At 39.5% G+C, this 25,766-nt stretch overlaps 1 protein-coding gene across 1 annotated transcript in view; it reads right to left on the bottom strand.

Annotated features, from left to right (window-relative positions):
- The window catches only part of LOC146568477 (alpha-tectorin-like), a 32,083-nt gene that overhangs the window by 5,423 nt on the left and 894 nt on the right, over nucleotides 1-25,766 (bottom strand). Inside the window, exons 4-14 of the mRNA XM_085284545.1 lie at nucleotides 24,685-24,963; nucleotides 24,294-24,389; nucleotides 24,029-24,194; nucleotides 11,244-11,644; nucleotides 10,581-11,157; nucleotides 9,898-10,481; nucleotides 9,228-9,780; nucleotides 8,537-9,135; nucleotides 8,211-8,368; nucleotides 7,660-8,060; nucleotides 7,307-7,503 (exon numbers count right to left, since the gene is read on the bottom strand). Of these exons, the coding sequence (XP_085140671.1) occupies nucleotides 7,307-7,503; nucleotides 7,660-8,060; nucleotides 8,211-8,368; nucleotides 8,537-9,135; nucleotides 9,228-9,780; nucleotides 9,898-10,481; nucleotides 10,581-11,157; nucleotides 11,244-11,644; nucleotides 24,029-24,194; nucleotides 24,294-24,389; nucleotides 24,685-24,963 (4,011 nt within the window). The remainder of the gene's footprint in view (nucleotides 1-7,306; nucleotides 7,504-7,659; nucleotides 8,061-8,210; nucleotides 8,369-8,536; nucleotides 9,136-9,227; nucleotides 9,781-9,897; nucleotides 10,482-10,580; nucleotides 11,158-11,243; nucleotides 11,645-24,028; nucleotides 24,195-24,293; nucleotides 24,390-24,684; nucleotides 24,964-25,766) is intronic.

Here is a 25,766-nt window from a genome sequence, read left to right as displayed (position 1 = left end):
ATATAGCCAATACATTTTCTTTAATTCATATTAACTGCAGAAGTCTTTATAGAAGTTTTGCTTCGATTGAAGATTTTCTGTATAGTCTGAGAGGCAAGTTTCAAATAATTGCTCTGTCTGAAACATGGTTAGATGAGAATAAGGGTTGTAATTTTTGTATTGAAGGATACGATTTGTACTTTGTGAATAGAATTAAGACAAAGGCAGGAGGGGTGGCACTTTTCGTTAATTGTGATTTGAAATGTAAAAAAGTTGAATGTATGTCTGTTGTTATGGATGATTTAATGGAGTCTGTGACAGTAGAATTGGATATAGAAAAGAGAAGTAATATAATTGTAACGTGTATATATAGGAAACCGGGATCACAGATTGAGTTATTTACAGAAGCAGTAGAAAATTTATTGAGTAAGGTTAAGGGAAATAAGACTGTATGTTTGTGTGGTGATTACAATATTGATCTTTGTAAAGTGACAAATGATAAGGCTTCGTCAGATTTTTTTGAACTATTATATGGTAAAGGATTTTATCCTTTAATTATAAAGCCGAGTAGAATAACGGAGAAATCAGAAACACTAATTGATCATATTTTTATTAATAGTTTGGAGAATAATATTGAAAGTGGCCTCATCATAAATGATATAAGCGATCATCTACCAGTCTTTTTTATTTTCGATTTAAATATGAAAAGAAAGAAAGAAGCTAGTTTTGTGAGTTTTAGAAGGTTAAGAAATGATGAAGCAATTAATAGGTTTAGACAAGATCTCATGGAAACGGACTGGAAGGAGGTTTATGTTAATGAGGTCAACATTGCATACGGAGTATTTCTAAATATATATTTGGCCTTGTATGATAAACATTGTCCATTGATATCATTTAAGCATAAGAAAAAGAATATAAATAGGAAACCTTGGATAACTAAGGGTCTTGCAAATGCGTGTAAAAAGAAAAATAATTTATATAGGGAGTATATAATATATAGAACTAAAAATGCGGAAATGAAATATAAACTATATAAAAATAAGTTGGTATTAATATTGAGGAAAGCTAAGAAAGATTACTATAATAAAGTTTTTCAGGAAAACAAAAATAATATTAAGGGCATTTGGAATATTTTTAAAGAGGTATTGGGTAATAAGAACACACCCAAAGTTCGGCCTAATTATTTTATTAATAATAATCAAGTTGTTAAAGATAAGACCGAAGTAGCAAACGAATTCAATTCTTTTTTTGTAAATGTTGGACCTACTTTAGCAAATCTAATCAGGAAAAATGATGATCCAGGAGATGAGGAAGCCTGGATAGGTGATAATAGAATGGTTAATTCCATATTCTTAGCCGATACTACCATAAAAGAAATAGTAGCAATCGTAAAAAATTGTAAAAATAAAAAATCTACTGATTGTGATGGTATAGACATGGTCATAATTAAAAAGACAATAGATTGTATAAGTACTCCTCTTTGTTATATTTTTAATCTTTCGCTACAGTCAGGAGTATTCCCTGACAGAATGAAAGTGGCAAAAGTAATACCATTATATAAATCAGGAGATAAGCATAGTTTTAACAATTATAGGCCAGTGTCTCTTTTATCACAGTTTTCAAAATTGCTAGAAAAACTCTTTGCACAAAGACTTGATAGTTTTATTGAAAAATATCAACTAATACATGAAAACCAATTTGGATTTCGTAAAAATAGGTCAACGGCATTAGCGTTGTTGACTTTTATTGAAGATATTTCATCTGCAACACATAATAATAAATACACAGTGGGAGTATTTGTTGATTTAAAAAAAGCTTTTGATACGATACAACATTCTATTTTGATTTCTAAATTGTATAATTATGGAGTGAGAGGAGTAGCATTGAATTGGTTAATGAGTTATTTAGAGAATAGGTTGCAATATGTTTATTATTTTGGCAATACTTCTGAAAGACTGAAGATTGTATGTGGTGTTCCTCAAGGTTCTATTTTGGGACCTAAACTCTTTAATTTATATATTAATGATATTTGTGACGTATCTAAAAGGTTAAATTCGATTTTATTTGCAGATGACACAAATTTTTATTGCTCTGGAGAGAATTTGAAAGACTTGGTTGAAATTATGACTTCTGAGATGTTAAGAATAAAAAAATGGTTTGATGTAAATAAATTATCTTTGAATCTGACAAAAACGAAATATATGATATTTGGCAATCGTGTAAAGGAGGATAAAGTCATTATGTTTATAGAGGAAGAATTGATTGAAAGAGTTACTGAATTTCGTTTTTTGGGTGTAATAGTGGATGAGAATTTGACATGGAAATCTCATATTGAACATATTAGAAAGAAAATGGTCAAAAGTATTTATATTTTGGGTAGTATAAGAGATTTATTAAATTATAAAACAATGCGTATTTTATATTTTTCTTTGTTTTTTTCATATATCAACTATTGTGTTGAAGTTTGGGGGAATACATATGAGAATACCATAAAACCTTTAAACCTATTACAGAAGAAAGTTATACGAATAATTCATAATGTTAAATATAGAGAACATACAAATAAATTATTTATAGAATCAAAATTATTAAAATTAGGAGATTTAGTGAAATTACGGACATTATTAATTATGTTTAAGGCTAAAAATAATATTTTGCCTTTTAAGTTACAAAGAGTATTTTTGATGTGTTCAAGGGGAGAAGAGAATAGAAGGAAATTTTATTTTAAACATCAGTTAGCCAGGACTACACAAAGATTAATGAGCACAACGGTTAGGGGTATAAGATTGTGGAATTCACTTCATTATAATTTAAAGAATTGTATAAATTTACAATGTTTTAAAAAGTGTTATATGTTTAAAACGATAACTCAGTATGAAGAATGCGAATGAATGTGATGTTGGTTTGGGATTCGACCGGAGAGAAATGTCAATATTAGTTTGTTCCTGATTTTTGGTGCCCACCGGTGATATAAGTTCGATGGTAGATAGGGGGCAGGGTTTAATAAGAATATTTTCTTCTTCCTGCTCCTTTTCACACATGGTTGTTGTGTTTTGTTGACAGAAGATGTGGTTGTTTTGTTTGATTTGTAGTACCAAGTGTGAAATAAATAAAAATGAAATGAAATGAAATGAAATATAATCAGGAAGTTTATTCCCAAGGCGGACAGCAGGAATTAAAAACAAACAAACAAAAAAAAAAAACCACACACACACACACACAACACATCCCTGCTAAAATTCCACAGGAATAGACATTCTAACAAAAGTATAAAATGTTCTTTGTATACTAAAATACCCTGAAGTATAGACAGTGGATTAACACAATGTAATATGTAAAAACGTAAAAACTACACTCACAAATAAACATTGAAATCAGAGTAAAACTAATTATAAAAGACAAATACAAATTTCCACTATGTGGATGTACATATGTGTATGGCTCACTTTACCATAAATTGTTTCTTCAGTAAGTGAAATGATGGTTCAGCTTCAGCAGCAGTTGGCTCTCAAGGTTCTTGCTGTGAAGCTGTGACCGTTTGGTCAGAGAGTCCTGCATGACTAAAAAGTCTCTCACAGGCTGCAGATGCAGGAAGAGCTGTATTGACTTTGATCAACAGCTTCTTGATCTGAGGAAAGCTATGCAATACATCCACACCTCCAGTGAATGGACATGAAAGGTACCTCTCCAGCTCCACTGCTTCTGGCTTTCCTGACCTTATGGATCCATCATCTTTGTCGGTTAGGCTGCTGTTTGTGCTGGCCTCACCCAGCTCTGTGTCTAGGTGACGTCTGATGAAGTGGAGACCTGTGGAAAGATGTATGGTTTTCAAAAAAATTAGGTCTGGTCATTATAGTGCTGTATACACTGCCAAGCTGCAGATGTTTGTTTGGAGCTAGCCTCCAAAAGCTGGCCGTACACTGTGCGATTTTTGGCACATTTTGAGACGATTTTTCAGCCGTGCAACCGTTTTGGGGATCGGCCCGTGTCTTGCCCTTAATCGTGTGTGCATCGTGTAGTATACATGGGGTAACGAAAAGCAGTTAACACCTCACGACCAGCTCCCAATCATCAATCGTATGGTCGCATGATAATTAAACCAGTTTGAAATCCTGTCGCCTATCACACTGCGCACGCACAAACACAGAAATGAAAGAGAAAAGGTGGAGCAGCACGGCAGTGCAGCGTGTGATCTGGACACAAGAGATGGAGGCAAGCTCATCCCAGTACATAAGCGTAGAGCTGCCACCCAGGCAAAAGAAAAATAGAGCTATATCATGTTATAACGTAAAACGTTTATTGTTCTAACAATATACTTTTCATGTTCGTGCAATATACCTTTCATGTTTGAACAATATAATATCACGTTCATACAATATAATATTTATATTGTACGAACGTGATAATTATGTATTAGGGCTGGGCGTATATCAAGTTTTTTAAAAATATCGATATATTTTCATACGAGATATAAGATGTGACAATATCGTTTATATCGATATAGCCTATGTTACGTTATAATTATACTTGTGGAGCCGCAGGTTTGCCTCTCTTTCGTCCACTTTTGTCTCTACGCAACGTTACTCGGCCTCGCCTCTCCTTCACTGAACACAACTCCGCCTCCCCCATAGCTTCACCTGCAGGCAATGACAAGATGAAAGCGGAAAATCTCCGTTAGCGAGTTACCGCGGATCGTCCCGTGCGTGGGGCTGGACGGCGTCAACGTGCTAGCTAGCTAACCACGCTAACGAGCTAACCGCGCTAACGACATGCAGCCCGGAGGAGCTGCACGGCCTAAAATCCTTTCATTTTCTCAAAACTGGACAGTGCGCCTTATGTATTAATTCTGGTTGTGCTTACTGACCGCGAACCGATTTTATGTGGTACACAGCGCTCAGCAATCTGTCAAAAAATGTTTTAATATGACTTTGCTAAGCTACGGAGCTGCACCGCTTGATGGATTGTTGGAGGATTACGGCTACCGGGGAGGAGCCTCGCGGAGTGATACGTACTGTGCTTCAACGTAATATTACCGTACTGTGTGTGTATAAGGACCATAAATGGCACCTGTTCAGAGACGTGGTGCAGCTGTGAAATCTGTCTCTTTGTTATTATGCTCAGCGTCTATTAGTTTACATTTTGACTGCACAATTGTGAGCTTTTTGTTATGCACAAAAACAACATTTTCTTTTATTTATGGACCATGATTATTTAATAAATGCTGATAATTTATTTTTAAGTAATTTCTTCATGTACATCTACGCTGTATGTAAATAAAAGTGCCCGTGTGACATCTGGGACACAGTGTGACTAAGAACTCTCTTTTTGTTCTTAACTTATGGCTTTAAAAAAAAAATATCGAGATATATATCTTATATCGCCATCCAGCTAAAAAATATCGAGATATGAATTTTGGGTCATATCGCCCAGCCCTATTATGTATATTGTAATAACGTGATATTATATTGTTCAAACATGAAAGGTATATTGTTAGAACAATAAACCTTTCATGTTATAACGTGATATAGCTCTATTTTTCTTTTGCCCCGGTGGCAGCTCTACGCTTCCGTATCCGAGGCTTTTCAATGTGGCCTCACAAAATTATTGTGTCTGTAAGACAGAGAGAGGGAGAGCGAAGGACAGATTTTGTATGATAAGCTTCATGTTATGGACGCACAGTTTGAGCACTCAGGTCGCATCAGAGCATCAGGCCGTATAGTGTGAGACCCTGCATCGTGACCTATGAACTTCTAACCTCTGCGACTTATTTGTACAGTTTGAGCAGGAGCAGAATAACGAGACTGAAAAAAAATTGCACAGTGTTTGCCCAGCTTAATGCAAACTGTTTAAACTAAACAAGCTGCTGTTTCACATAATAAACCCCGTCAGTCGCAGTATTGCTTTCTGTTTTAACAGTTAAAGCAGTAGAGACGAGCTGTTTGCATGTGCGTTGAACTCCAGCGTCATTAACCAGGCTAGCTGTTAGCTTATAGCTCACGCTAGCTAACCAGCGAGCAGTTAAAAGGACAGCTGATGCTGCACAAAACACCCACAAACTTATCTCACTACAACGTAGCGCCGAAAATATGACTCGCAGCTCGAGCTAGACACAGCTGCTGTAACATAAGACTGACATCCAGCTAACCACAGCTAAAAAGATATTTAGAGAAAACTTACCGATTCCTCAGGTTACACGAATTGAGTTGTTTCACGCTGAAAAGTTGTTGTTTCGGCTCTCACTGAAGACATAGCTGTTCTTTTGTGCTGCTTTTAAGCGAAACATTCTTTGTATGTGAGGCCAAGGGTGTTCATCCTCTTCAGCTCTAGCGTAGACTCTGCCATCATATTTCTTCTTTCCGTGTGTCGCTACTTTGAAACGCTTCGACCGCCACGGTTTCAAACTGGTCATGTGACTGCATGGCCACATCTGATTGGTGAAAAAGTTACCGGAAACTCCACTGACGGCATGTTATCTAATGTGTTAAACTAATTTTTTTTTTTAAAGTAACGAGTCGAATTTTGCAAATGTAGCGGAGTAAAAGTACCGTTTCTTCTTCATAAATGTACTCAAGTAAAAGTAAAAAGTATCGTGAAAAAAAGGTACTTAAAAAGGTACTTAAAAAGTACCTTTTTTTCAAAAACTTACTCAAGTAAATGTAACGGAGTAAATGTAGCTCGTTACTACCCACCTCTGGAATCACACCACACCAAATCATAGCCAAAATGATACAACAAATATAGATCTTAAAATACCATTTTGAAATTTTTTTAATTAATTGTAGGTGATTTAGTGTAGTAATTGCTAGATCACTGCAAACTGCAATTAATAATATACTAAATATTGCGACAGAGCAACCAGTTGTAACTGTTAATCTTTCTCCCACAGAGAAGACAGATGCTAAATGCTGAAATTTCAATAAATATGTGGAACAGAGTTGCATGAAAAATGTATTTAATCACGCTGATGTAGCTGTATAATCTTCAACTGATTGTTTAATGCATTCATTTATTTAGCAATAGCATTTTATTTTATTTTATTTTAAACTGCAGTTTAAAGAGTTAGAGCATCGTTCTGCCTTCAAACAAAGAAGAATGCTGGTGGTTGAGGCAGGAAAGATTCCAGCATTATGGCAATATGGGAATGGTATCCTAATAAATTAAATCCTAAAATCATATTAGTGGGTTATTACCCTATTATTATCAGGTTAGTATATATGAAATGTACTCACTAGATCACAATTATTTGCTATGTCTCTATTTATATCTTCTTATCTCCACCTTGTTACCTCAATATTGTCATATTATTATTGACTTTAATATGTCTTACATCATAGTAGAATCCATCATACTGGCAGCCACAGCTTTCCACTGGGACACACCTGGTCCCACTCTTGATGAAGCCTTCATCACAGAAACATCCCTCAGAGCAGAACTGCTCACAGGTTTCATCAATGCTACTGGCACAGGTGTGGCCACAGTCAGTACCGCACAACTCATAATGGCTGTTGGCTGGACAGTCCAATGCTTAATAATGAGAAAAGCAAAAAATGGCAATAGTGAGACATACCACTTTTAATGTAATACAATCTGGATATAATGAGTGTTGTCAAATTAGTTAAGTGGTTAGCAAATTTCTTGTAAATTTAGATATAAATATAATAAAACAACATGTTGACTCACTGCAGGTGGTGTTCTCCCTCCACGGATAGATACGAACATTAGCAGACTGACAGGCACTGACATATGATTCAATGGCACTGCACATGAGATCGTGGCCTTGATTTCCTGACAAACATACGTCAAACAGACAGTCGTTGAAATATGGTGCCGGGTCCACCTCCTCGTGACAGAAACTGAAGGGCCCATCAGCTGCCTGTATCACCTCACACTGATCTCTAGCAGGCTGTTCATTGGTACACTGTGGACAGGAGGAGCCACAGCCATCATTGCACGTGTAGTTGCCTGGCACCTTCCAGGCTCTCCCAAACTCATCTGGAGATGTGACTATCGTTCCAGATGGTGTGTGAAAGTCATCATTTGGATTTCCATTGAAATTTCCACAAAGTCCACATATTTTTTCTCTGTTGATGACAATAGTTAACAATAGACCTTGTGTTAGTTTCATAAGGATAAATTATTAGTAAATAAATTATTTATATAGCTGGGATTATCCTGTTTTTTAAAGCATGTCAAACAATAAATACTGTAGCTTTGATGGGTGGGAAGTGTACCTGTAATTTGGTGGTACGGAGATAAACACTGCACTATATCCATTATAGGTAACACTCAAGCCGAAATTAGTGCTGGCAACTATACGAGATCCTGTTGCGTAGATAGAAACGTTACCTTCATTCAAGACAATAGGTAAATTTCTAGTTACTCCATTCACCTAGAAGAGATATGCAAAGAAAATCAGTGGGTAGTTTTTCTACTTTTTAATTGTTATTTTTTCTTTGACAGTAGTAAAAATATCCCTAAAACATGTAGCAGCCGTTTACTTCATGAATCTGAAATTATTCATTGCAGTCATCTAATCTGTAATATCATATCTACTTACTTGTACCAAACCTCTTCTGTCCCTTGACATATGCACGTCATAGCCCCACACATTCACAAAAACTTCAGCTACTGTTGAAAGTGGACGCCCATTCAATGCCTCATTCTTAGCTTCCACTGAAAACTGATTGAGCTCATCAGTGGCATTACAGAGGGTCACCAGAACATAGCGGCAGGTTCCTTGGAAGTCATAGGCCTTACGATCAAAGGTGATGTAGTGAGGGTCTCCAGAGGCAGAGCATGTGCCATGGGGGTTGGGATGGCAGCCCAACTCACCCTCCACCACACGGCAGGACTCCTGGGGCCCACAGGAGTTGGGAGTACAGTGGACGTTCCCTGTATTTCCGTTACAGGTACACAAGCTCTGACATTCTTCACCATCCCAGAACTGCTCACCACCTTGGTGATAGCGTCCTTGATGATAGCATCCACAAGATGTTGGTGAAACGCACTGGTCACCATTGAGGATAAAACCACTGTTACACTGACAGCCCTCCTGGCACACAGTATCACAGGTGAAGGGGAAAGAGAGGCTGGGGCAAGCAGAAGGACAAGAGGTTCCACAGAGTTCATAATGGCTGTTTGATGGGCAGGTTAGTGCTGGAGAAAAACAAACAGGTTAACATAAAAAAGCATTTTTAAACATTTGGAGATCATGGCTAGAATTAATTCAAAAACAGTTGAATGCTTACCACAGCCAGTTGCATTTCTCCATTGTCCTAAGGCAACACCCTTCTGTTGACACATTAGTGCATAATCTCGTAGGACACCACACAGAGTTGATGCTGGATTGTTAGAGCCCCCCATGATCTCCACACATACATCCACCTGCTGGCTCGGGTCAACCACAGACCAACAGGGTACAAATGGCCCATCTGGTGAGCTGAGAATGCCACAGTACTGACTAGAATTGTAATTAGTTGTAGAATTTTGGTTCATGCTTTCCACACAGTGAGCAGCCAGAGAGCCATCTCGCCAACTGTCTCCAAAGTCCTGAGAACTGTTGATCAGGACACCGTTGGGTGTATTGAAGTCATCATGTGGATGACCATTGTAATTACCACAGAGTCCACCCAGTGAACCATTGTAGACACCAGGAGCAGTGACACGGACAAAGTGAGGCCAGACTGTCTGCACAGTTACACCAAAGGAGGTGCGAATGATGACACTGTAAATGCTGCTGTGGAAGATCTGGATTCGGTTGGATGTAGTGCTGAAAGGTAGCCTGATCAGCTGACCGTTAACCTGCAGGATCATCCAGTTTTTTGCAGTTAACAAGACTTAAACAGTATTGTGTCCGTGTACACATAAATAAATATTAAAGGAAGAACATAATTTTAAGTAAGTGTTCCATTCACTTACCTTCACTTTACTGTTCCTTGCCATCTCAATAGATACGTGTATCCCCTCTGCTTCAAAATGCAGAATTCGTGCAAAACCATGCTGGCCTCTTGGCACTTTTTCTGCTGTCACCATGAAGTGTGGGTGACTGGACAGTCCCATAACTTTGGCAAGTGTCAATCGACACGCCCCAGGATATTGGTATGTCAGTCCATCAAATGTCTGATATGACCCTGGGCCTCTGATCCAGCATGTTTCATAGCTATTTGGTCTGCATCCTCTTTCTCCATCCTCCACCCTGCATGATTCAAGTGGGCCACAACCATGAGAGTGGCAAGTCATGGACCCATAACTGCAGCTACAACGTCTCCCACAGTCTCCGTCTAGTATTGCAGTTTTTCCAGATCGGTAGTAACGGCCCTCAAAGCTGCAGCCACACTCAGCATGAGGGACGCAGACCCCACCACTGAGGATGTAGCCTGAATCACAGATGCAGCTTTCCTGGGGAGGTAGAGGGCAGTTATGGGTAGAGTTGGGATTAACACAGGTAGGTGGACATCCTGTGCCTTCAGACTCAAAGTGGCTGTTGGCTGGACATGGGATTTCTAGGAATAAGAGAACAACATCGATATTTACATCGGTGTAATTTTAATACAATAATATTTTGAAATAATGCAAAAAAAAAAAGAAAGTGATTAACATACCACAAAAGCCAGGTGTCCTCCAACTTGGTAGCTGAATACCACTTTGTTGACACTGACTTGCATACACACTTAGGGCTTGACAGAGAATAGGTCGGTACCCTCCTCCTACACACAGATCATACACACAACTCTCCACAAAGGACTGTGGAGGAAGTTGCTGATGGCAAGCCGTGAAAGGTCCAGAACTACTGCTGAGGATACCACAGTGGTCAGTGTTGCTATACAATGCTGTCTCTTCTACAGTGCAAACAGCACAGTCCAGACCTCCGCACTGTGGCCCACAGCCAAGCTCATCATCCCCAGATGCTTGCCAGCTGTTAGCAAAAACCACATCAGAGCTCACAACCTCACCGTCACGAGTTTGAAAGTCATCTCTACGAATGCCATTGAAGTTTCCACAAAGACCGCATGTACCATTCTGGTAAGTGTAGGGCAAGCTGATCTGAACATGATGAATTGTGTCATAAGACACCACTAAACCAAAGTCAGTGCTGACAAACACAGAAAAACCTGACTCATAAACCTGCACGGTGCCATTGCTAAGGGAGAATGGAGTGGATGCAAAGTTCCCGTTAACCTGTAAAAAAACCAGCAAATATATCAAGTGAGAAAAGTATATCTGGTCATAAAGTGTAGAATTTATCCAGAATCAAAATGACCAACCTTAGCCTGACCACGACGTCCTTTGACAAGCTCAATTGTGTCATTGTAGACATGCACTTTCACCAGTCGTGTCCAAGAGACTTGAGTACTGCCTCTGTGCTCATTTTTGCCTTCTACTCTGTAGTAGGGCCGTCCACTATTACATTGCTCAGAGAGAACATACGTGCAAGTGCCTTGAAAGTGAAACACTGTGTTATCAAAGGTGTAGTAATGGGGATCACCGCTTATGGTGCAGGTTCCTCTTGGCACTGTCTGACAGGAGAACTGGAAGGAAGCTGGCTTGCAGATCTGTGAAAAGGAGCACGGCTCATTGCGGCACTGCAGGCCTGTTGAGGTACATGTGCACTTCTGGGCACAGGTCCTGTCACTCCAGAATGAACCACCCAGCTGCACTAATTCACCTTAAAAAGAGTAAAAGGAAATGTCCCTTATGCCAAGTGTAAAATTTCCAGATATTTACATTCATAAAACCTTAGGAAAAAACTTTCACACCTCACATTTTTTCATATTGTATCAAATAACAACAGTAATTGCCTCAAGGCACTTTATATGAGTAAAGTTCCCAAAATAACAGCAGGTAAATCCCAACTGTTTTACAGCCCCTACCTTCATTAAGAAAAGATGGGCCCTGATTATACACGAGGAGAAGAATTTTAAGTTTGATTCTGAGAATTCTGAGAATTCTGCTCTGTCCTTTTAGTCCCTGCCAGTACAGCAGCATTCTGGAACAACTTAAGGCATTTCAGTGGGTTTTGGGGACAACCTGATAATAGCAAATCACAGTAGTCCATTCTTCAAGTAACAAATGCATGAACTAATTTTCTAGCATCACTCTGAAATAGAATTTTTCTAATTTTAGAGATACTGCATAAATGCAAAAAAAGCAATCCTGAATATGTGTTAAATATAAGCAGTGAAGGACATAACCTGGTCAAAAACAAAATTTCTGTTAGTGTTAAGGCCAAGGTAATCCCATCCAGAGTATGCATCTGGTTACACATCATGTTTGTAAGATTTTCATGGCTGAGTGCAATCAACTTAGTTTGATCTGAATTTAGAAGCAGGAAGTTGAAGGTTACCTGTGTTTTTATGTCTTTAAGACGTTCCCACAGTTTTGTCTTTTGGCTTCATTGACAGAGCTGGAGATCATCTGCATAGCAGTGAAAATATACGCAATGCCTTTGAAAGATACTGCCTAGGAGAACCATGTATAATGTACACAGAACTGGTCCTAGCACAGAACCTGTGGAACTCCATAATTAACCTTAGTGTGAAGACAACTCCCCATTTACATGAGCCAACTGGAGTCTATTAGATAGACATGATTCAAACAAGAGCTTAATTGCTATGGCCTGCTCTAATCTCTGCAATAAAATACTGTTGTTATTAATCGCTCCGCTGAGGTCTAGCAGCACAAGTACAGAGATGAGACCACTGTCAGAGGCCATCTGCAACTTTCACTAAAGCTGTTTCCATACTGTGATGAGCTGTAAATCCTCAATGAAATATATGACAATGCACTTTGATTAAGCAGACTAAACACATGCAATAACAATAATATGTGTAAAATGGGAATGGGCAATAAAAGTGTAAATTATTATTCTGTGAAATAACTATTCAAAAAATGTTCCAGGAGCAGTGGTGTGTGATGTGCATCACAATTGTGTCTCTTCTGTATATAGGTCAGCTCTCATTGCACAACATCAACCTACTTAGATAAAGAACAGGTATGTAGCTTACTGGTGTAGTGCCAAGTCACTCTTTATTGCTTCAACAACAAGTTGACCTTCACCTAACCCAATGATTCCTGGCCACCAAAGTACAACTGGTGCAGGATTCATATTTACATATTTAAGGTAATGTGCAATGTACTGAGAAACCTCATCCACTTCATTTTTCATTGTCTGCTTAGCATGCAATGCTTGTATTGAAATATGGAACTTTTCAAACACCAGTGCAGACGCCACTAAATCAGTTATCAGTGGACATATCCTGAGCGTGGGAGATAGTTCCTTATGTCATGGAACGGACATATTATAGTGGTTTAAGAAGAGTTACTAACCACCTAGTGCTAAGTAAGCAGAATGTCTTTTTTGTAGAGGAAGTGGTCTACAGGAAGTAGTGTGCTCTTTAGCTGCTGCAGTGAAAAAAATTGTAATCTGATGGCAATCTCTGCAATCCTGGTGTTAAAGTCCACAATATCAGCTTCATCCGTAAGTTCCTATATATTTAATGTGTATTAGTAAGTTTTGACACTATTTTGAGTTAAATCATATGGAAGCAGGTAGATGCTTGTATTTTTCAGCAGATGCTTCATTTGTGGTCATGTATCTTTCATTAGAGCAATGTTATTCTCCCAGTGTAATGGAACATGTCTTCATTGTGTATTTTGCATTCCTTTTCTTTGTACAATCTTACAAAAAAGAGAGAGAGAGAATTTATTTTCATCATTAAATCCTGCCAAACACAACAAGGGGCCTGTTTCTTGGAGGATGAAGTGCTTGGAATAAAGAATGTTAAGCTAGCTGTATAGCTAAAATTCCATTGCCTGCAACAAACTTTAGTGAGGACAGCATAGTAAAAGGATGACCACTCAACGTGGAAGTTAAAAAGAGTGAAGTATTGTCAGTCTGCATCACACTGCAATGGAGGCCACAAGCGCCTCAACACTAGCTTCAAAGGAAGACAGAGCTGAAGGCTCACGAGATGAAGTTGAATTGGGGTCTATTTATTCTCGCCACAGCTCAAAGAGGTCACACTCATCAGCAAGCTCCAGAGTAAGCTATGAAGCAGCCAGGGCGCAAGCCAAAGCAGATGCAACGAAAACCAGAATAGCATTCACGGAAAAGGAAGGTGAACTGAGAGTTGAAAAGGCCAGACTAGAAGCCAAGAAAGATTACATTAATCTACAGAAAGAGGCTGAGGCTGCCCAAGCTGAAACTGAGGTGTTGGAGGCAGATGCAGGAGATGTGAACGAATTCAACAACAAAGAATTTGACTTTCTGCCCTTGCCAGAGTGTGCATTGAAAAGGACTGATCACTATGTTACACAGCACACACAAGAACAATTCCCACAAGAACCCAAAGTAGAGAATGATTCAACTTTACCGCCAACATCCACTCCGTTTCCAAGCTACAATCAGAATGCACAGCCCCAGCTCGTCGACAACGGAGCCAGCTTCTCTCAAAATAATGCTCAGCCACTCCATATGAACTTTCCACAGCAAGAAGATGAGCGCTACCAGCCCAGGGTACTGACCGACAACCGACCACATCCAAACAGCTCCCACAATAATGACTCATCTACAGATCTTGCCAAGTACCTTGCTAAATCCCAGCTGGTTTCTTCACGCCTAACGAAGTTTGATGACTTACCCGAACATTATGAAGCCTGGAGAGAAGCGTTCATCAACACAATCGAAAGTCTGAGTCTATCAGCGAGTGAAGAAATGGATCTGCTTTTCAAATGGCTGGGTAAAGAATCTGGTGAGCATGCAATCAGAATAGAGTCTGTGAATACCGGACAGCCTAAGGTGGGACTTAGAATGATCTGGGAAAGACTAAATAAAAAATATGGTGCTCCAGAGGTGATAGAAAGAGTTCTCTTTTGTAAACTTGAGAGTTTTCCGAAGATCCACAACAGAGAGTGTCAAAAACTACAAGAACTGGCTGACTTGCTTACTGAACTTGACGTTGCTAAACGAGAGGGTTACCTGCCAGGTTTAGCCTATCTTGATACATCAAGAGGTGTGCAGACAATTGTGGAAAAGCTCCCTTTAAATCTCCAAGACAAGTGGCTGTCACATGGGTGCAAATACAAGAGAGATCATCATGTTGCCTTTCCTCCTTTCTCCTACTTACTACTTAAAAAATTCATCTGCAGAGAGGCTGAAGAGAGAAATGATCCCAGTTTTAACTATCCAGATCTTTTCACAAATTCTTACAGAAAAGAAAAGTAAAATCAAGTGAGATCTGTCTCCGTGCACAAGACAAACATATCTATGGCTTTGGAGCGCAAAATAGGAAATCCAGAGAAGCTATGCCCCATGCACCACAAGCCTCATTCTCTTCAAAAATGCAGAGGTTTTCGAAAAATGCTCCTGGAAGAGAGGAAAAGGTTCTTAAAGGAAAACAACATATGTTTTTGCTGCTGCGTCTCTACGACTCATCAAGCCAAATCTTGTGAGGCTACCGTTAAATGCGGAGAATGTGACAGTGATAAACACATTTCCACTCTGCACCCCAGACCAGCTTCACGCTACTTCCTCGACAGAGAATGGGGGGGAGAGGTCGGACACAGAGGCACAGAGTGTCACATCCAGATGTACCCAGGTATGTGGGGATGGGTTTCAAGGCAAATCCTGCTCAAAGATCTGTCTGGTGAATGTGTACCCAAATGGCCACCAAGAGCAATGGCAGAAGATGTATGTCATTTTAGATGACCAAAGTAATGTTTCACTGGCCAGATCTGAGTTTTTTGACATGTTTGGTCTCAAGGGAGCAGCCATGCCATACACACTGAAAACCTGTCCAGGCATCACAGAAGCATCTGGGAGAAGAGCCCACAGTTTTATGATAGAATCGTTGGATGGGAAAACTTACCATTCCCTTGCCTGCACTTATAGAGTGTAATGATATCCCAAACAACAGGTCAGAGATACCCACACCCAAAGCTGCATGTCACCACCATTATCTTAAAAGAGTGGCAAATAAGATTCCAGCGCTTGACCCAGATGCAGACATTCTTCTTGCATAGAAGATGCTCACAACACGCCTACAGTAAGTGCTATGAAAACCTGCATCCTGGAAAATGGCAGACCAAGTCACTTTGCCACGTGTGAGAATAAGATAAAGGTGAAAGAAAATCCTAATGGCAAAGATGAGAGAAAGAGAACCCCATCCAATGGAGACATCCAAAATGCATCGACGGTGACTAAACTTGGAGAAACAGTTTTCAATGCCACAGAAAATGACAACCTGCTAGCACACTCCATTGAGGATTCAGTCTTCCTACAGATCATGGAAGATGAAGTCTTCCAGGATGAGACAAAAAGCTGGGTTGTGTTAAGAAATAAATATATATTCTTAATGCTTATTTGCTGATTAGATTGTTTTATGAGAGGCCCAGACTTGACTAGGTCACAGGCTGACAGGAAACTGCATGTTTTTGCAGTATATGAGGAGCAGACAGAGAGTGAAACTAAGTTCAGACGAGGGGTGACAGGTTGCCCTGGCAACAGACCTCAGAAAGGGGAAGTTATTGCAAGCTGCACAGGAAGTAAGACACAAGGAAAAGAGGAACTGAGTAGAAGGAGTTGGGTGTATTGAAACTGTGTGTGGCGTCTGAAGTACTAAAATAACACCTATATGAGACTCATCTTGAGCTTCTAATGTTAGAGATTCTGCAACTGGCTTTGGGCTGTGCAGGGCTCTCTCTTCCGGAAGATGATTGAATAAAAAATATACAAATGTTTTGACCACTCTGAGTCGGGTTTTCTCTGTTCTATCATGGGGATCAAAGAATCAGGTTTAATAGTTGCCCCTCTTCCCTTTCGGCACTAGTGATGGGTCGTTCGCGAACGAAATGGCTCTTAGAGCCGGTTCTTTGATGTGAACGACGAGAGCCGGCTCTTTATCGCGAGCCGTGACGGCTCGTGGGTTTTTTGTTTTTTTTTCTTTCTCTCACCCTCTGTCTCACACTTTTTTTCCGCTTCACTCTGCACGCGAGCCTTGTGCTTTACGCTGGGCAGAGGGGGGAGGGGCGGTAGTTACACTCAGTAGCACAGGAACAGAGCCAGAGGGAGAGAGAGAGAAAGAGAGCCAGGGACAACAACTTCACATTAGAAAGGTATAGTAATCATCCACAACTATTTTCGGTTGCAGATGATAAAGGATTCAGAAAGTGCGGATTCATGCGGGCCCATATGACAGAGAATGTGCATGTTCTTTTTGTTTTCATATTATAATTTATATTTAATTATATTTAATTGTGTTTTGCAGTGTTTTGTGTTGTTTTCACTTTAAATTTGTAAAAGGAAACAGCTGAAAATTTAAATAGTTAAAAGTTGAAATGTGAATAGTTGATTTTTGTATTATATGATTTATTTATTACATTTTATGTGGCGTGAATAAATAAAAGTATATTTACAGTGGTCCCTAGAGACAAAGCACATACAAACTTCAAATCACGTACGAACTCTGAAGCATGTACAAACTCCAAAACACGTAAAAACACGTACAAACTCCAAAACACGTAAAAACTCCAAAACACGTACAAACTCCGAAGCACGTAAAAACTCAGAAGCACATAAAAACTCAAAACACTTACAAAAGACAACAGAAGTGCTCCAGGATGCTGGGCGCAGTGTTGAGCTTTTGTTATCTTGTGGCTACACAATCCAGCAAGTACCAACGACCGGATTTGGTGTGTGATAGTAACAGGTAGATGAACTTTTTTTTTTAATTATTTGAATATATTTGAGTGCCTGTGTATAAATACACAAACAATACACACATGCTTTCAATTGTGTAATTTAAGTGATCTAGTAGCTCTGCTTTGGAAGTTCAGTTCATGCTAGAAATGTGTTTTGGAGTTTGTACGTGTTTTGTCTCTAGGGGCCACCGCATATATTTATATATAAACATATATAAATAAAACCACTTTTTTACGTTAGTAATTCCTTTTGTGCATAATTTTATATTATTGTGAATAATAAATTAATTAAAGCAACAAAACAACCTGAAGAGCCGGTTCGGAGCCGAAAGAGCCGGCTCTTTTTAGTGAGCCGAGCCGAAAGAGCCGGCTCTCTAAAAAGAGCCGGAAATCCCATCACTATTCGGCACCCACGTAAACGTCTACCAAATAACAGATGCTATGTTCATCACGTCTGATGTCACTGCAGAAGACTTTAGATAAGAAGCCTGAAATGAAAATGCATTTCACAGACTTCATGCAAAATATGTTAGACAAGGGACATGCTGAACTTGCTCCACCACTCCAGGAGGGGGCAGAATGCTGGTATTTGCCCACGTTTGGTGTTTACCATCCCAAAAAAACAACCAAGATTCATGTGGTACTTGATTCCAGTGCTCAGCATGATGGAATCTCGCTAAATGAGGTGCTGCTGTCTGGACCAGATCTTAACAACAGTCTCGTTGGTGTCCTCAGATTCAGAAAAGATCCTGTGGCCATAACTGCAGATATTCAGCAGATGTTTTGCTGTTTCATTGTTCGTGAGGACTGCAGGGATTTCCTTAGATTCCTGTGGTACCAGGATAACGATCTGAGTAAGGATGTGGTGGATTATCACATGCGTGTTAATGTTTTCGGAAACAGCCCATCACCTGCAGTGGCAATCTTTGGTCTGAGGAAAGCAGCAGAGCACCAAGAAGTTGAATATGGCAGTGATGCAAGGTGCTGCGTAGAAAGAGACTTTTATGTAGATGACAGCCTCCGATCTTTTGCTACAGCAGCAGAGGCCATTGATGTTCTGCGTCGAACACAGAAGATGTTGGCAGCATCTAACATCACTCTGCACAAAATAGCTCCAAATCGAGCTGAAGTAATGAACGCATTTCCTGCAGATCAAAGAGCAGACAATGTAAAAGACCATAACCTCTTCGTGGATGACTTACCAGTCCAACGCAGTCTTGGAGTCAGCTGGAACATAATGACTGACACTTTCGGATTCAATATTCCTGAGAATCAAAAGCCATTTACACGCCGTGGTGTCCTGTCAACAGTAAACAGTCTGTTCGATCCTTTGGGGTATAGCTCCTGTTGTGGTGACAGGGAGACTGATTCTAAGAGAGCTAACAACCGAGAATGCAGACTGGGATGCAGAACTCACTGAGGCTAAAAAAGAAAGTTGGAGAAGATAGAATGAATCATTGTCAGCACTAAAAAACCTTGATGTTCCACAAGCATATGCCTCTTTCTCTGTTTCCAAAGCACAGCACGCTGAATTATCGATTTTCTGTGATGCCTCTGTCAAAGCAATATCTGCAGTTGCTTATCTTAAGTCAACAAATGAACAAGGTCTTCAAGAGGTGGGTTTTTGGGAAATCCAAGCTCGCTCCCAACCCAGGCTTTACAATCCCAAGACTGGAGTTCTGTGCTGCTGTCATGGCCGTTGAGATAGCCGATCTTGTAATCAGGGAGCTTGATCTGGATCTCAAGGCAGTGAAATTCTACACTGACAGCAGAGTTGTATTGGGATACATACACAACGAGACTAGGGGGTTGTATGTGTGCAGCGCATCCGGCAGTCAACACGACCAGAGCAGTGGAACTACATTCCTTCAGAACTAAATCCAGCTGATCATGGGTCACGTTCTGTTCCAGCCGCCGAGCTTGCTGACACCACATGGCTAACAGGATCAGCATTCCTAATGAAACAACCAAAGGTAGCTGCCAGTGGCGATAATGGATCAACATTTGACCTTGTGAACCCAGATGCTGATGCTGATGTACGTCCTGAGGTAACCTCGCTCGCCACACAAGTTAGTAGAGACAAGCTTGGCTCAAAACGCTTCCAGCATTTTTCTAGCTGGACCACACTCAGTAAGACTGTGGCACGTCTGTGTCATATTGCTCAGTGTTTCTCCCACTCCTCAAAGAATCAAAGGTGTGTTGGATGGCATATCTGCAAAAGTGGCCTGTCAGTCGTTGACATTGTCAGAGCAGAACAGATCATCATAAAATGCGTGCAAGAAGAAATGTATTCAGAAGAACTGAAATGCATCAAAATGAAACATGACCTTCCGAAAACCAGCACTCTGTACAAACTCCGACCCATTCTTGACAACGAAGGTATGTTAAGAATAGGTGGACACATTGGCCGAGGACACCTTGAAAGTGGTGAAGTCCATCCGCTAATAATACCAAGCCGCAGCCATGTAGCAAGCTTGCTTGTTTGTCATCATCATCAGGCTGTGAAGCACCAGGGCAGGCATTTCACTGAAGGTGCAATTCGCAACAGTGGTCAGTGGATTGTTGGAGGGAAACATCTCATCAGCAGCATCATTCACAAGTGTGTTACATGCAGGAAACTAAGAGGAAGAACCGAGCAGGAACAAATGTCAGACCTACCCACAGAGCGCCTTCAGGTTGACCCTCCATTTTCCTACGCTGGCCTTGATGTTTTTGGACCATGGGAAGTGGTGATAAGCCGTACCAGAGGCGGTCAAGCACAAGACAAAAGGCGGGCTGTCCTTTTCACATGTATGTCCACACGAGCCATACATTTTGAGGTTATTGAAACAATGACGTCCTCAAACTTTATAAATGCGCTCTGAAGATTTTTCTACATCAGGGGTCATATCAAACAGCTTTGCTCGGACTGTGGGACCAATTTCACTGGAGCGTTCAAAGAGCTGAAGATGGATCCTGGCAATAAGAGCGTAGAGGATTATCTTCTTCAACAAAAATGCACTTGGGTTTTCAACCCACCTCAATCCTCTCATATGGGCGGCGCTTGGGGGCGCATGATTGGAGTGGCAAGACGGATTTTAGATTCTATGCTTCTTCAGGTTGGACATGTAAAACTCACTCATGAGGTCTTAACCACTTTCATGGCTGAGGTGAGTGCCATTGTCAATGCAAGGCCGTTAATACCAGTTTCTACTGATCCTGAGGCGCCTCTGGTAGAGGACCCGAGCTTGAAGGATAAACCGCCCGCAGGGGCGTGCTGGGTGTTTTTTTATATATATATATGTACTTCTATATACATATGCAGGACACCTTAAACTAGTTTTTTAATTAAGCAGCAAGGCAGAACAAAGTCGGGCCTGTATCAAGACACGAGGACTAAACCCCAATTCAACCAGACGCAGAACTGATCCGGAATTAAAACAGGACTACAACAGTAACCAAGACAGAATCAGAACTAGATGATAGTAGCACTAAAAATCATCATAGACCTGCACTACACTTATTTTTTAATTCTACCAAAGTACAATATTTAGATTGAGAAAAGTTTATATAATTATTTAGCCTTGTTGTGCAAACAAGCCAGCATAACTTAATAAATATAGAATTTGAAAAGTAACAAATGGTATCTAAAAAGAAACACTAGGTACTAGATACATGTTCTGATGAGTTTTGGCAAACAACCATTTGACTAACCTGCTCTTGTTCATCTCTGTTGTGTCGTCATTCTCTCTCTCCCTCTCTGTTCCTCTCTCTCCCTCTTTGTGCTGACAATCAAGCCAAACACCAACATCATCAACTATACAGTTGAAACCAGATATTTATGTACTCTTTAGATAAAAACACAAACACTTTTTTAATTGTAATATCAAATCAGACTAAATGTTTATTTTTTTAGATTGATAAATATAAAAAACATATTTGTTAACTTTAAGAGTAAAGAGAGAAACTATCTGTATTTCTCAATTATAAATGGCACCAAATTGTATTCAAATTGAGCCACACTTATGGAGGTCCACAATTCTTTTCCTGGTGTTTTGGTTGATATCTCTTGATTTTCCCATGTCAAAGAAACAGGCTCTGTGTTTTGCCTTATATGCATCCACAGGTGTGCCACCAATTCACTCACATGGACTCTACTAACCTATCAGAAGCTTCTTCAGCTCAGAATGGAATTGTCTGGAGTTTTCTTATTAATTAACAATAAACTTAGTGTATATGTACTCCTAAATTTGATGAAAGTGATTAAAATAGACAGCTCCCTCTTTTTATTCTGACATTTAACTAATTCAAAAGATATTTCAACATTTATTTATCTAAAACAAAACAAGTTTACTCTAAATTGATGTTTAACAGTAAAAAAAGGTTTTTATGTATTCTCCCTAAAGTGTATGTAAATATCTGGTTTCAACTGTGAATATACTGCTGTGTATTGAAATTCCTCTTGTTTTGCATAGATATACTGAACAACATCCAAAGCATAATATAAAAAATAACATCTACCTGAGTTTTTTGCGCTCTGTGCTTCGTGTGTTGTTTTTGTTTTATACAGTTGTCAGTCAGGCATCTAACTAACAAATTACACTCCAAAAGACCCCATGCTTCTGAAAAAATGACCCGGGCTTAAGCCCAGTAAGCCACCCCCCGCTCCGCTGATGGTTGACTCCAAATCTCCCGAACACTACGTCGATTTGAGAACGCAAGACCGAAACAGCGAGACCAAGACCGAGACCAAGACAAAAGTCCGTCGAGACCAAGACGAGACCACCCATATGGAAAAGATATATATAAATCTTATAAAGTTTGTATCTGTCTTGTGTGAAACTTGTATGAAAAGCATGTAAGTGTGAAAACAGATATAAGATCCCTTGAAAAATTATATAATGAAACTTGTATGTTTCTGATACTTACTAAAACAATGTATGAAAGTAATGCGAAAGTGGCCACTTTCATGAGTAAATCATGTAAGCCTTATATCACATATAAGTTTTTACTATTTCTTTTCCGTATGGGCAAGACCATGTAAAAGTGGTCTCGAGACATCCAACTCTACTACCACACACCAAATCCGGTCATTGGTACTTGCTGGCTAGTGTGGCCACTAGGTAACAAAAGCTCAACACTGCGCCTAGCATTCTGGAGCACTTCTATTGTGTTTTGTACGTGCTTCGGAGTTTGTACGTGCTATGGAGTTTTTACGTGTTTTGGAGTTTGTGCGTGCTTCGGGGTTTGTACGTGCTTCAGAGTTCGGACGTGTTTTGAAGTTTGTACGTGCTTTGTCTCTAGGGGCCACCGTAAATATACTTTTATTTATTCACTCAACATAAAATGTAATAAATAAATCATATAATACAAAAACCAGTTCAACTTTTAACTATTTAAATTTTCAGCTTTTTCCTTTTAAACATATTTAAAGTGTAACAACACAAAACACTGCAAACCACAACACAATTCAACATAAATTAAAATATGAAAACAAAAAGTACATGCATATTCTCTGTCATATGGGCCTGCATGAATAAACTTTCTGAATCCTTTATCATCCAACTGAAAATAGCTGTGGATGATTACTATACCTTTCTAATGTGACGTTGTTGTCTCTGTCTCTCCATCCCGCTCTGTTCCTGTGCTACTGTGTGTGTAACTACCGGCCCTCCCCCCTCTACCCAGCGCAAAGCACAAGGCTCGCATGCGGAGTGAAGCGGAAAAAAAGTGCGAGACAGAGGGTGAGAGAAAGAGAAAAAAAAAAACCCCAAAGCTCGCGATAAGGAGCTGGCTCTCGTCGTTCACGTCAAAGAACCGGCTCTAAGAGCCATTTCGTTCGTGACGACACGTCACTACAAACACAACAAGCGGCCTATTTCTTGGAGGATGAAGAGCTGGGAATAAAGAATGTTAAGCTGTATAGCTGAAATTACGTTGCCTGCAACAAACTTTAGTGAGGACAGCATACCTTATGCAGTTAAGGACCAAAATGAAGAAGTGAATCCTGCCTTAGGATAAGTCACTTTGTTGGGAACAGCTTCTCTCTCTCTAGCATTTTTTATTCTTTGCTTGCCATATGTTGCCATTCAAAATCTTTCAAAACCTCTGAATTCATGGCTAAACATCCTTTAAGCAGGTAGGAAGAATGTTTTTAAGCCTCCAACTAATAATTTGAAATTCCTTCATTAGTTCTTGATTCCAACAACAGTCAGAGACTTTAATGTTAATAACCTCAACCTCATTGCTTTACTGTACTCTTAATGCACTGTGATTAGAATTCTTGCCTTGCCTTTCACAGATGCACATCACTATAATGTTATATAACACAAAGGCTACAGAAGCAGTTGCCCTCTGTATCCTGCAGTCTTACCATTAAAAGTGCAGCCTGTTGATCCATGGTCTGTCCGGAAGGCCCAGCGACCTGGTTCATTGACGTTGCTGCCAAGGCGAAAATTTGAGTTACTCCCTGATGCAGCACTGGTGAATGATCCAGGGAGGACATAATAGTGAGTGGAGTCGATTGTATCATAACCAGCCTGCAAATGTGAGTCACAAAATTATGATTATTACATTTAGAAATAATGAATGTTTTTTCATTAGTAAATATGCAGAGTATTGACTATAGTAGGTCTGACCTGAATTCTCAGTGTTGTTGAGGCTATTATACCGTAATTCATCAGCACAAATGAATATTGGCCTCCAGAGATCAGCACAGCTTGGACAGTAGTGCGCTGGAAAATATGAATTCAGTTATTATATGTTCTGTTTGATCAGTGTTCTGCTGGATTTACACCTAATTTGGTTATGATACACTTTTCATGTATGCTTTAGGTCATCTTCAGGTATCACTTTAAAAAAAAAAAAAAAAGTTCAATATTGAAAAATAATCTTTGTATGAAATATATCACAGGAATTTATGTCTTTATGTCTGGAAGGTTCCTGAATTAGTAAAGTAGGCAACAGACTTTCACGTATACATCACACATAAGCACATAATTTGATTCCAAATTTTGGAAGCTGACTTACTGTTCCACTTGTGGGATAATAGGCCACCTCAAACCAAGTTGCAACAAAGACCCAGTTGGCATTAAAGTTCAGTCCTGGAAAGTATTGATTGATGTCTTGTGTAGCTTGCTGGAGAACACTGCCGCTGGTGTATTGGTTGTAGTAGATCTGACCATTTACTCTGTTGTCTAAATCTGTCCAGAATGGAGCGATGATGTCTCTGGATCCATACATTGGAAACAGTTGCGGGGTGTAGCTAGACCATGATGCATCAAAGGTCAGATGCCCATTGTGGTTTACCTAGAAAATAAAAACATTCTTGTAAGTCAAAACCAGTATAAATTAGGTATCTTCAGACACAGGTGTTGATCACTTGTTATTAAAATGATGGATCTGATATCACTGTGTTGGTCTTGTTCCTGCATCATCATAGTAATTATAGTCCAGGATCAATATTACAACTGACCAGTCACATTGTTATAATATTGTGTCTTTGTAAGGAAATGTAAGGATGTGTATGTAATGTAAGGAAAAAACATTTTAATAAATACATTGTCTTTCTCATGAAAGAATAAAGTTATGTTGAAACCAAGCACACCATTGTTTTTCTTGTGACATTACCAATAAGTTTGATGTGTCACATGGCCCTCTTCCTATTGAAAAAACAAAAGTTGTATCCAAGATTGCTGACTTCTAATTGGTCACCATGGTCACCACTCATCTTGAGGAGTTTGCCCCCTCACATATACTAATGTGCCACAAACAGGACTTTAATATCACCAACCATTCCCATGTTATTACGGTGTATCCATATAAATGGCCCACCCTGTAGTTCTGCTATACGTCACACACACAGTTCCGATCAAAACAACTCTGCTTAGTTTCACTTTCTGTCTGCCACGCTTCCTGTGCTCTGCAAAAGCATGCGGTTTCCTGTAAGTACTCTGACATTGTACTCAAACTGGCTTTCTCCTACTCTGGCCTCTATAAAACAAAATAAACAGAATATAAGCACTAAGAATATATATTTATCCTGTAACAATGTTTTATATTGTAATTAGTGGCAGTACGTTTAATTAGACAGCAAAATATTTTAATGGTAC

This window comes from Mchenga conophoros, linkage group LG8, assembly GCF_057382185.1.
Source record: "Mchenga conophoros isolate Kocher_MC1m ecotype Shallow Benthic linkage group LG8, M_conophoros_male_GT1.1, whole genome shotgun sequence".
Classification (NCBI taxonomy): Eukaryota; Metazoa; Chordata; class Actinopteri; order Cichliformes; family Cichlidae; genus Mchenga; species Mchenga conophoros.
Note: the sequence above shows the minus strand (reverse complement) of the source record. Positions and strands in the feature narration are given on the sequence as shown.